The sequence below is a fragment of the Polyergus mexicanus genome, unplaced genomic scaffold, assembly GCF_030449975.1.
Source record: "Polyergus mexicanus isolate NDT 795.1 unplaced genomic scaffold, iyPolMexi1.0 SCAF_2, whole genome shotgun sequence".
Taxonomy (NCBI): Eukaryota; Metazoa; Arthropoda; class Insecta; order Hymenoptera; family Formicidae; genus Polyergus; species Polyergus mexicanus.
The window spans coordinates 3,378,830-3,392,356 of NW_027223322.1; the positions used below are offsets into that span (position 1 = coordinate 3,378,830).

General features: G+C 36.7%; 1 protein-coding gene across 6 annotated transcripts; it reads right to left on the reverse strand.

Moving 5' to 3' along the window:
* Nucleotides 1-140: 140 nt before the first annotated feature.
* Cdk12 (Cyclin-dependent kinase 12) lies at nucleotides 141-13,285 on the reverse strand. Of its 6 annotated transcripts, none has more exons than XM_070315268.1 (11): nucleotides 12,935-13,285; nucleotides 10,663-12,031; nucleotides 9,333-10,537; nucleotides 8,837-9,264; nucleotides 8,316-8,512; nucleotides 8,038-8,242; nucleotides 7,674-7,942; nucleotides 6,746-6,913; nucleotides 1,798-2,104; nucleotides 1,330-1,450; nucleotides 141-1,264 (listed from the first exon to the last, which is right to left on the reverse strand). In XM_070315268.1, the coding sequence occupies exons 2-11, from the start codon at nucleotides 12,024-12,026 to the stop codon at nucleotides 1,047-1,049; spliced, it is 4,482 nt and encodes a 1,493-aa protein (XP_070171369.1). In that variant the 5' UTR covers nucleotides 12,027-12,031; nucleotides 12,935-13,285; the 3' UTR covers nucleotides 141-1,046. The 6 variants fall into 6 exon arrangements, 5 of the variants coding, with proteins under 5 accessions (XP_070171369.1, XP_070171356.1, XP_070171360.1 ...); XM_070315255.1 differs by having other exon boundaries at nucleotides 10,663-12,034; XM_070315259.1 differs by lacking the exon at nucleotides 12,935-13,285 and adding an exon at nucleotides 12,445-12,890 and having other exon boundaries at nucleotides 10,663-12,034.
* Between the last annotated feature and the right edge of the window lie 242 nt (nucleotides 13,286-13,527).

Genomic DNA, 13,527 nt, shown 5'->3' on the forward strand with positions numbered 1-13,527 from the left:
TAAATACCGCATTTTAAAAGAAAAACATATATATATATATATATATATATACTTTGCATATTATATTATAAATATATGTTCGATTTAACCAAGCTTGAGACATTTTTCTATCGATATCTTTATTGTATATCCTTAGCATATAAGTATGTACATTGTATACCGTAAATACGTTTATAATAAATAAGCGCTAGCGTCTTATATAAAAAATCTTAACCAATAAATAAATATTCACATTTTTTTTCTTAGCGTTACCATTTTGTTACGCAAATTTATAATCAACCAGCGTTCCTGCCAACGCATTTTAACTTTTCTTGAAAATAAAATTCTCTCTTTTTCTTTTATTTGTGAGATTACAATAACAGAATACAAATCCTTAAGATCTCGCATGTCGAGTATTGCGAACAAAAGTCTTTTCTCTTTCATCGGCGAATGAGAACAAGCGTCGGGAAAAATCGAGTTCCATTTGAGAAATTCAGGTTTCTACAAACGTAGTATATATATATAGATATAATGTATGTATATTTATATACATATGTGTATCACAGATCTTTCATAATATGATGCGGGAAAGAAATGTCAAAGAAGAACACCGTTCAACGATGACCGATCGAATGATGACCTCGAGAAACAATCGTATCGTATCATTAGTAATTCAAGGTGTGCACTATAACGGCTATAACATCATTGTCATTTGAGAAGAACTTGCACATTCTGAATATCTGGTCGCATATCGTACAATTATACACTGAGCGTGCACTTATAATTAACGAAGTGATGATAACGAAGGCTATAAACAGATCGATATGAATGATACCATCTTTTTCTCTCTCTTTCTTTCTTCTTCTCCTTTCTTTCTATCGCTAGCACAATTTAAAAAATAGCGATATAATTATATAGATTTCTCTCTTTTTCTCATCCCTTCCGATTTTGCACGTACATACGCAGATCTTGTACCGCATGATGACTTCGCACAAATCATTATGAGCTGAACGCGGATTGCTGCGAGGAAGTCGAGGGCAGAAAAAAAGATTCTGCGCCAGGTTTGACTACACAGGTGGTTTACCTGGCGGTAATCGGTCGATCGCGGCAGAGCTGGCGGGATTGTAGACGTTATCCAGACCATAGTACGATATGAGTGCTGACAGAGCATTCCGAACGCCAGCGGTGGCCAGCTGCGACCACCTCCCATGGGAACTGACGGCATCGTCGCCGGCGTATACTGCGTGCGCGTCGAAATTACCCGGCCCGTGCGGCGCATTCGTATCTGCAAAAAAATGTGAAATCTGTAATAATAACGCAAGAAATATAGGGCTATCTCGTATCACATACCTAAGAGAGACGGGTTCAGTATGGGAAGATGCGGATCTAGTTGTCCGCCCGGTCGAGCATTCGCGGCAAGACGAAGCTCGGCGCGCAGATCGCCCAACAATTGCACCGCCTTTGGATCACTCTGCAAATATATTTATATAATAAATATTTCAAATTGTAAAAATATATATTATATTATTGAAAAATATTTTCTTCATAATAAAGTTTCAGATATTAAAGCTCCTGATGTTCATCGAAGTCGTTATAATGCTATCCGCGAAGCGAGAAACTATGGAAATTCTTTAATTTCCTTTTCGGAAAAAAAAATTTATTGCTATGTATATTTATCATAGAAAAAAATTTATACAATTTCTTACTCTTCACATCATAATTCAATGACTGTAATGAAAAAAACAGAAACTTTAAATATACACACACACGCACACGCATACATATATATATCTAAAATAAATCTCTTTATATAGATACTTCAGTCTGGTCCGATCGAAGCGATAGAAGATCGTCGACACGAATTGGCTTTCCCTGATTCAAGGAATTCGTAAGAATCATCAGCCTCCGGGCGAGATTACTTTCGGTACACATTTCCAATGGCTGATTATCTCCCTTCAGATTCGATTGCGATTTGACGGGCGGTGAATTGTTAAAATAGTACGACGGTGTAGACACTATGTATGGTCCGCTCTGATTAAACAAATTATCTTCATCGTAATGACCTTCCGCAAGTCTGCTCGGATGTGAATTATAGCCTGCTTCCATTTTTAGTCGTTTAGAGGACCTGTAACAGAATCACAGATCAAACGTGAAGATTTAATAAAGATACAAAAAATAAATTATTCTCCCCAACATGTATTTGTATACAATGAATGTGATGATATTAATTTTTTTAGAGAATTCACACGAAATACAAGATTCACTGATAAAGAAAACTCTGATAACAATAAATTTTTAACTTTTTTTTAACTTTAAATTGTGAAATATATACACAAATTTTTACAGAAATTTTATGAATATAATATTCCACTGCATTATTGACTGTAATCAAACATCGTCAAATTTTTTTTATAATATAATAATAATAATAATAATAATAATAATAATAATATAAAGAGATATGAAGATCATGCAATTAATAAGCTGTACAAATGTATCTTAAAGCCAGTCCAATACAATAGAATTACAGATATACATGCACATAACATATTTAGCATAGAAATATATAATCATGTAACATTTTTGTTTGTTATTATTTATTACGTAAAGCAACAATCGCATAGCGCAAGTATTTCTTCATTTAATGCATTGCTACAAATAGATTTTATGTTATATAAAACAGTATCATAAAGCAATTTGATTAATATTCGGTTAGCTAAGCACACAAGAGAGTGGTTATATGATTCATGTACTTGATAGACATAATAAGATTGGACACTCTGGGCGTGAACACGTATTAAGATTTGGAACTTTCATTACCTATTATATATTCTTATAAGTGTTACAAAATTTGTCCATCTATTATTCAGCCACAATATTATATTATCTCCTGAAACATAATTTTCTCCTATTAGACATTATGCCAATTATCTTGTGCTTATAAATAATCCTGGGTCCAAAATTTTACATATCATTTCTACATATTCCACAATATGGATTATAACACTAGCTTTATTATGTGTATGTTATGTATATGTGTATTATACATACATACACATACATACATACATATATACGCACAGATGTATGTATGTATATATGTGTGTGTGTGTGTGTATATATATATATATATATATATATAATGTGTGTGTGTGTGTATTTATATACTTATAAATTATTCTCATTATTTTACATTCTTATATAAATTTTTGCTATATAATTACAAGCATTATCTTGTAGAATACTCGTAATATTAAGTACATCACTGGATTAACTATATCTTATATATATTGAATAATGAAACAGTATCCATCAACAATATAACTAAAAATATAATTTTTCTCTATGCATTACATACATTTGTCTAGACAAACAATTATATAAATAAGTTTTTAAAATATAATATTTAAAAGAGAGAAAGACAATTTTAGAGAAATCTTATCAAAATATTAAACATTACAGCTTGATTATTAAAATTTCAGTTATTTTTTCCTAAGTATAATTTTTTATACTACATATTGACAATATACTAAAATTAATCATAGAACAGTATGTATTTTACAAACGATTATTATCAGATTTTACGCGTTTATTACACAGTATTTAATAAGAGTTATATATATATATATAAAACATGTTACGTTTTAAAAATTATATTTTCCAAAGCATTTTACATTATGATTTATAAAAAAAAATATGTCTATCATATATACAAACATTATTTTATTATGAATATAATTCATATTCATATATTTTCAAATGTAATCTTCTACATTGTAGATTTCTTCATAAAGAATACATTATAACATAAAAGACCAATTTTTATAAGATCAGTCTTTTTTTAAATTTTTAATATGTATAGTGTGTTTCTCTCTGAGATATAAATATACAATGTGCAGATTATCTCTTACATTGTGATTTATTGGTGCATTGAAAACATTGAAAATTACATCAGAATTGAGAGATTTTATTATTTCCCACATAAATTCCTTCAAATTTCTGATAAATAGTTTTTTAATACTTTTTTTTAAGAGAGGCAGGAAAGGATTTACATAGTTTGATTTATTAACTTTATTGTCATACTAAGTGTATGAGGTATTAGAAAACATCATACACTTTTTTTCGTATATGAAATATGCTATGTAATGATTTTGCAATAATTTATATCATTGTTCTTTTCCTATATATTAAAAAATAGCTTTAATAATACAAAAAAGATCGGAAGTTTTTATCATTATGCAGAAAAATATATATAAGAATGTGTATGTATGTATGTGTGTGTGTGTGTGTATTAGTATTTATGTAAATACACATATACACATATAATCTATGATCAATTCTTCTTGAATTCTATTAAAAAGTTTAATTTATCAGTTAAAATATTATAAAATAGAGATGTGTGATCTTAATCATATTTTTTATATGCCATATTTAAACTGTTAGTATTGTGAATTTAATTTATTCTTAAAAACATGATTCAATACTTATGTATGCATATAAAAAAAATGAAACATGGAAATATACTAGCGTTTATTTTTACAGATAATAAATGGCAGAGAAAATTATAAAAACTGTCAGAATATTTGTGGAACAAGTAGAAATAATAACATATATTTTGTGATTATTTTACATATATAGATCAGACAGTAAACGTTGATAAATAAGCATTGTCCAAGATAATTGCCTGCAAGTATGTACTGCTTGTATTGGATTATTTCTTTGGAAAAATATTTTCACCTAATTCAAGCACAAAAATTAAGGGGCGCATTAGAATTAAAAAATTAAATAATAAAATGTTTTAATCGCATTAAAGATTCAGTAGAATAATTGCCCATAGAGATATTTAGGCAAATATCTTTGGATGCCTTATGTATATTACATTTTTTACATTGCTATTACATTAGAGAACATCCAAAAACTAAATTTTATCTTAAAAATAGTATCACTTAACATAATGCAAAAAAAAGATAGCGTAAATAATGTACACAATGATTCATCATTTGTATATTGAAACTCATATCGCGTAATTTACTATAATACGAATCACTAAACTGTAATACAGTTATTAGGGGGATGACTAAAATATAATATGCCATGAATGCTTCAATAAATTGGATCAAATATAAATAAAATTATACATTAATGGAATTAAAATTAATATCTTCATGCGACTCATTCATTCATCATACATTTAGTCTTCATCTCTTCGTATTCTCGTCTTCTTCGATCTTCTTACAGCATATTTCCTTCGTACCTGTACATTGCCTATATTTACACTATAGAGCTCGATTCGGAACTCGCTTATTTGCGCAGGTCGTCGTTTTATTCTCTACCTAAGGTATAAATTGGATAGTTTTTTATGAAAAGTAACAATAAGAAAGAGAGAAAGAGAGAGAAATCACGCATTGAGACGTGATCTCTGTATTTATTTACAATCAAATGGTTATTTGTTTCAACCATACTTTCTAGCATTTTTGGTTGAATATAAAATGCATTATAAATATTTATATATATTAACATAGAGATGTTAAACAAATCTCTTTGTAAGAGAATCTGCATCTATATGCACGTGCGCACAAATTGTATATGAATAGTTTCATTTTGATATATTATGTATTCGCTCGTGCATCGTATATTTATATTTCCTTCGTTTTTTTCGCAACATGCAGATATACATTCATGTATACATATACGGATATATATATATATATATATATACATATATCTTTCTGTTCGTACAATGTATTGATGGATATGTACATGTATATTAATTAGATTATAGCTGCATAAATTGTGATAACTTAATTTTTACAATTATTCTTAGAATCGAATGGTAGACTGAATCACAGTGATTACTAGAATATATACTTTTCTCTCATGTAAATAGATGTTTGTACCATATTAGTGATTATATGAGGAATTATATAGATAAGCTACGATAATATAGTTATAACATTCTCATTGTAATTATTTCAAATAGTTCCACACATGGGAACAGGGAAGTGAGGCAAATAATTAACCCTTTAACTACAAATGCAAGCTAATATTTTATAGTTGAAGTTTAAAAATTTTTTGCAATAAAAACAAACAAGATTTTAAATAATTAATCAATTGACTTTTGCATATCGTTCTTTTATACTAATTGATGTGAAAATAATATAAAGTCATAATTGCATATTACATTCCTATTCCATTTGTTTGAAATCTAAAAAGAAAGCAGTTTTATGTGCAAGTAGCCAAAGAGTTAAACAATATAACATATTTCTTTGTAATAAGTTATTATCGCTGAGAAAATTTTCATATTTAAATATGTCTCACACAGGCAGTCTATAAAATCAAATCGTTTATAAACAATAAACATTTTCTGCAGAGCGAAGCAGCACGAACAGAGAACGACGTTTCGTGCTTCTCTATTTTTCCATTGTTCTGCGCTATTGCCATCGTCGTTTCGAACGACTGTGAACGAAACTAAAATTAACTTGTTGATTCATTAGGTTAAAAAGGAAGGAAGATTGGCATGCGAATGAGGATCGACAGGAACACACAGAAATATATAACTGCTCTCCTTCTTTCGATATCGCTCCACGCTTTTCAAGAAAGATTCGTCTGACAATGCAACTTTTCGCTAAAGAAAATAAAGGCCAAGCACAACTCGTCGTACACAGCCGTCTACGTGTATAAGCAAATTAGTTTTCTGGTAACGGCGCTGGGATACATGTGTCTCAGCAACTCGTGGATTAGATTTTTCTTTATCTGTTTTACTCACCCTCCGACATCTGATAGATCGTCCTTGTGGGGACCTCCTTTATTCGGGAAGGGAAGGAGAGGCATCTTCGCCGCAGCACTTTCTTGCTGCTCCCTTAACAAGCGTTTCCGCTTTTTACTCCAGAGCTCATGACAATCTTGCCAAGTTGGAAGCTGCGGCGCTGGCATCCTAATATATCGTGAAAGCGGGATGTATTTTACGAATAAAATTTTAATAGAGAAATAATTTTTAAAACAGAAAGCTGATGCGAAAAGATAATATATTTTTGACTATATAAGCATGGACTGTTAATAGACTGTATATCCTATAATTTAAAACTGAGCACAAAATATTTTCAAGTATAGAACGCTCGTTTGATTAAATAAATCCACGCGAGATCAAATATCCAATTATGCTTTACATTCAAATTTTGCAAGTTTCTCTTAATTTTACTTTTTGATAAAATGTTCACTAATATATCTTCTACTTTATTTTATTCAGCGATAAGCGGCATATTGGCCAAAGTTTTCGATTTTATAATTGATATTTGATCTACACAAAATAAGTTTAATCTTACAAGCCATGAATGCACAGTAAAATATACAGTAAAATCCCTCTATTCATTATTACTATCAAGTTGTCTTTCTATTCTGAAATTTCCATAAATTTCCATTCTGTTCTAATAGCATATGTATGCAGAATGAAAATGTTTGTTACATGCTCTGTTCTACTTTCTTTCTCATTATACACTATAATCATATAGTAAATATATATATTGGAAGAATAGCGCAAAGAGAGAAATTGTTTACAAAAAGAAACGAGTGGTCTAGAATAGTGGAATTTTACTGTATATCTGATTTTTTTTAAATTCTTGATTAACTGTAATATTTGACGTCGCGTGAATATAGAAATTAACAGTTCATACTTATACAATCAAAGGATAACATACTGTTCGGGCTGAACATTCTTCAGCCAAGCGCTCTTGAGCGCATCAGCTGCCGTTATTCGCTTCTCGGGATCTAATTCCAACATCTTATCGAGAAGATCCAAGGCTGGCCCTGGCATAAACGCAAAATCCTCTCTCAGACGTCTTCTATGCTGCTTTTTTGGCTTAAGTGTATGCCAATGCGGCAGTTTTATCACAGAAGGCCAGACAGCAGGAGTGGGCGTTCCACAAACTCTTGAAATCATCTCTAGCTGCATCAAATCTACATTGGCCTGCAGTAAAAAATTACTAATATTAATAACAAATTAATGTTGATTCCTTTTTTGTCCAACTTAATGGATAATTACGAGATGCATATAATATTTACCTGAAATAACGGTTTCTTCGAAAACAGTTCTCCCAAGATACATCCACAACTCCACACGTCAATTGCGGGCCCGTAACGTTCCTCTCCTAGCAAAAGTTCGGGAGGTCTGTACCACAGAGTGATCACTTTATTGGTGTACGGCCTCTGTCTGTCCTCTGCATTGTATAGTCGTGCCAAACCAAAGTCGGCCAACTTAACTTCGCCCCTAATCAAAATCGTACGATTATATCTAACGATTACCAGCGAAACAAATAATTCGTTAGAGATCACACACGCACTTATTATTCATCAATATGTTCGAGCATTTAATATCTCGATGCAGAAAATTTTTACTATGACAATAATTCAAGCCATCCAGCAACTGCTTCATGATACTGGCGTTATTCATCTCGTTGAAATCCACCATGCCGGATTCCAGTAGGCCCATTAAATCATGGTCCATATATTCAAAAACTAAGTAAAAGGAACCTTTATCCTGAAACATAAGGAACGATTATATAACGATTATATAGTTTCGCAAACTAGCATTATATGCTAGTAGAGGTATTCCGTACTCTCGTTTGTCAGACACTAAAAGTATTGTTTGCAATAATTATATTACAAATTAATGATATCTCATATATAATTGACTGTGTATGTATACACGCGAGTGTGCAATATCCTATGTACTCACTGCTATGTGCGCGCGCGATTTATTCTATACTTATAATATTTTTTTAAAAGTAAAATAGCGACAAAAATATATTGTAGTACGGAATGCCACTACAGAGATTGCACATAACTTTAGACAAAAAAATACCTTCCGGAAGTCCAGCGCATCTTGCTTATCTGTGACTATTTCCCTAAGGTTAACAATGTTTTTGTGGTTCAGCTGCCGCAGAATCTTTATTTCTCTAACCGCCGTGACGGGGAAGCCTTCCTTCTCGTTTTCCAAGCGAACCTTTTTTAAGGCTACTAGCACGCCGGCTCGTTTGTCTCGCGCTTTGTACACTTGCCCGTAAGTACCTTCTCCGATTTGCGCTATAAACTCAAACACGTCGACGCATCGTTCGCCCCAATCTTTACCGCCAGAGGCTGACATGGGAGCGTGACAGTTTCGCGATCCTCTGCGCTTTAATATTTTCGGTCTCTTCAACTTGGGCTTTGGTGCCACTCGTTCGATTTTCAAACGCGGCGGCGTGGCATTCGGATCGTCTTCGCCGCTCAAATCTTCCGACCCAGGTACAACTATAAAAACGATCGACGATAAGTTGAAATTAAGATGTACAAAATGTAAAAAACAAAAAAGAACTTACCTGGTGGCATCGGCAGATCCTTGATACTCTTCTTCTGCGGTGGTTTTGGCATCGTTCCCGTCGAAAATTTGGATTGCGATTTGCTGGGAGGGGTTGGAGAACGACTCGGCGGCGAATCTATGCTCTCCAAATCGTTCTGATTGATGCCGGGTGGCAATGGTAATCTCTTCAAACTTTTGGTTGTGAATGTTACTATGGGAGGTTTGGGAGGATCCACTGATTTCAGTGGTACAAGATTATTATGTGGATTGAACTTGGACATGATATTGGGCGCCGGAACAGGAATCGGCGGAATGGGTGGCGGTGGAACAGACATGTTGGGTAGAATCGGCGCTGATGGAATTGATGGCACCGACATGGGTACGACAGGCGTAGACACTTGCGGTAAGACTGTCGACATGATCTCGGCGGATTGCGGCAGTGGTGGCGGTGGTGGTGGTGGCGGTTGTACACCTGGGGCGGGAGTCGGAAAATTCGGGCTGTGCGACATGGTGATCGGACAATTATTGGATGGCATCGATGATGATGATGATGATAAATTGGGTGAAGTATGTATAATTGTGTGAGAAACAAACGGGTTCGCCACCGCAGATGTCGAATTAGATGCAGCTGCGATCGATTGACCTATAGGTGGCAATGGCGGTGTTTTGCTCGCTAGAATGCCGTCATCGCTTGTCATCGGAACGGGAATATCGACGACGTCGACTGTGCTCTCTGAAGCCCTCGCTTGTTGCTCCTTGTGATTTATAGATCTATCCTTATTGTCAATGGAAGTTTTATTCTCGGAGGACACGTTGCCGCCGTTATCGTCTCTCTCGTCAGTGCCTTCTATAATTTGCACTTCGTCCTGATTCACGGCCTTTTCCTTTGCGGCCTGCAACTTTTTGTACGCCAATTCCCTCATGTTTCGATCTTTTACAAGCTCCGCGAACAGACTAGTTTCGCTAATCTTTGCTTGCACTCGGAGATTTCGAGCGGTGATACTCGACGGACTCCTAGCTCGCGATCTATGAGGGGAAGGAGAAGGTATTCGAGGACGCGGACTTTTCGATTTATGTTTCCTCATCAATTTGTGAGACTTGCTGGGCGAGCGTGATTTCTTCGGAGTACGACTCCTCCTGCGCGAACGCGATCTCGAACGAGATAGCTTTCGCCATCTTCCTTGCGGGCTGCGGGACCGCGACCGAGACAAAGGCAAATGTAATCTGAAATAGGTAAAAGTTTATCGCGCCTGAGTTATTATGAGAAATTTATTTATTTATATATTATGCATCTTGATATATACATACCATACATATATAAAATCGCAAATAGATAAACGAAAGAATACCTGCTTCCGGTGGGGCTTCTAGTTGATCTCGATTTCCGCTTGTCCCGTCTATCCTTGTCGTGATGTCGGTGGCGTCGATCAGACTCGTCTCGTCTTCTGCGTTTAGGAGAACTGACACTGTCCGTTCTCCGCCTGTGACTGCCTACGGGGCTTGGACTAAACTCTCGTCGTCTAATCGTGGTAGGACTCGGACTATGCCTGAGTCTATGGAGCACCGGAGTAGGACTAAAGTCTCTTCTTCGCGGGCTGTGATCTCTGCGTCTCGATGGTGGACTCGGACTATGCGGTCTTCTGCGGCTCGAACCAATGGGTGCGGGACTCATACTAGTACGCCGCATCGCGTGAATACTGGGACTGCGTTTTTGTCGATCGGGACTGCCGTGTTTTGGCACAGCGGACATGACCTTATTCAAGTTCTCCGGCGTCGTGGCACGCGGAGGCAGTAGCGGCGTGTGCGGCGATTCCGTCTGCCGTGTCGGCAGAAGTGACGGTGGTGTTACGTTTCGAGATGTCTGCCTTGATATCTCCAACTCCACGTCGTCACTGGGACACCTATGCTCCTGCGGAGTTGCCGGCGAGATTGGCGATGTGCTATCCTTCAATGGCAACGGCGGCGATTCAGACCAATTTGTAGTGCCGGCAGTGACTGATGGTTGCTTCTCATGATCCGGGCTCAGAATAATGTCCTCGACAACAACGTGATGCGGGCTTACGCTGTCGGAATGTCTCTTGGATTTTCTCTTCTTCTTCTTTCCCGAATTCGATAATGGGCTCAGACTTCTCTTCTTCTTCTTTTCACGTTTGTGCTTCTTTTCCTTTCGTCGAGCGTATCGTCTCGATTCTTCCTCATATTCCGGCGTCGTTGCACCGTGCATCGTAGTCGGCTGCTGTTGATCGTTCGGCGAGGAGTAACGCCTGCTGATAGCGTGTCGATGTTGAACCGGCGGTGAGGGCGACAGGCTGATGGGCGATGCTCCGAGAGTACGAGGTACCGGACTACCGCCATAATACCGCCTTTGAAGGAGCGATTCAGGTACTTCCCCATCCGTATAGCTATTGGCGCGACTGTCTTCCGATTGTATCTCTCCCGCTTCTGGCTCCGAAAGATCCTCGCTACTCACGTCAGAATACTCGACCAACGGTTTAACGACCGACGAAGCTACAGTCGGCACGTTTTCCAATGACTTATCGCGTGAACGTTTCTTCTTCTTTTTTCCAGAATTCTTGCTCTTTCCATGCCGTCTGTGTCGCTTATCAGCACCATCAAAGCTGTGTCGATTCACGTCGCTGCTTGTGCTGCCTCTTCTTCGCGAGCGAAATCTCCCGTTACGTTCGGCCCGTTCGATATCACGAGTGCTGGGCATGTCACCTACTAAAAATAAAACAGATATCAATATATATAATATATGTAGTAATCTTACAAATATCATTCGTATTTCTTTTAATGCATTAACATGATAATAGAGTCAAATTATTGCAGGCAAATAAAAATTAGATAACAACCTCGCATATATGTTATCATTTGTCGCATAGATATATTGCTATAAATTTATAAGATATGTATGCGTGTGTGTGTGTGTATGTGAATTTAATCAAATATTTTTGCAAGTATATACATAGTTTTTTTTATTGGTCAAACATATAAACTCTACATATACAATAACATTCTATTCCAGAGCGCTGGAAGTGGCTTTACATCGCTCCATTTGTCAACAGTCATCATTGAGGCTCTGTGGGCAGGGGAAAATATCTCGGCTGGAATCGAGATTCCTTCTGGCTTACCCTGACATCAGTACAAATGCAATAACAATCGAAAATGACGATATCGCTCCAATGTACCACGACAGTCTCGAGGTCGATCGTCATGGATATATACACTCACGATGTACATTCGCGCTCAACAATCATATACGTACGCACACGCGTCCGCGCTCGCTCACGCACACATCGATATACGTATATGGGCGATATCGCGAAATGACGCGATTAACTTGCGTGCAAAAAAAAAGAGAGCGAGCGGGCAAGCGGTTGCGTTTATGCTGCCCGAATCGAGGATGGGCGAGAATATTATTCGGCGGAAAACGTGGCAGGAAAAATTGGCGATCGACAACAGGAAGTGACAAACGTGTGGTCACGAATTTCTCGAACGAGCCAGCGCGGCCGCCATTTCTCTAGCACGGACTCGCCCAGTTTCTTATTCCGGGGGGGATAAGAAAATTCGATCACGACGACGACTCGTCCGAGAAATCGTGCGATGGTAATTCATACTCACGTGCGATGTATATCCTGCAACGTCGTGACGAGCCTCGGTGCCCTTCGCATCAGGCCCGAAATCAGCACCAGTAGAATCGACGTAAGCGCGTAACGGTCGTCCCGTTCTCGTCGTAGTTGCCGTTCCTCGCACGTAGCAATTTCAGCACATAATTCGCGGACGATCGGTGCGTTTTGGCCAAAAATTAATCTCTATCGCGATCGTACGGCGCTCAGGCGATCATATTTTTATGATTCCGGCGGCCGATCGCATCATATCGCATGTATTTTCTTTGGATTGGATTTCGGCTCGATCATAAAATCCTAGCTCGACCGAGTGGAAGCCATTTACCATTTGGCACGTCCTATCGACGTGACGTAACGACTGCGTATAGTGCCGCCGCGATGCGGTGGAATGCGACAAGTCACTAGAGATATAAAGGAATTCCCCGATACTCGCGATCCTGCATTTTCTAAGACGTTCGGATTTCGGATTGGATCGCTTCAAATCCGACGAGCCAATAAAGTCATTGGAACCTAGAACTTTTGGAATTTTTGAAATTTTACGCAGAGAATCTATGAAAGATCGCTGTTCTTTGGCTAAGCCACTGATTT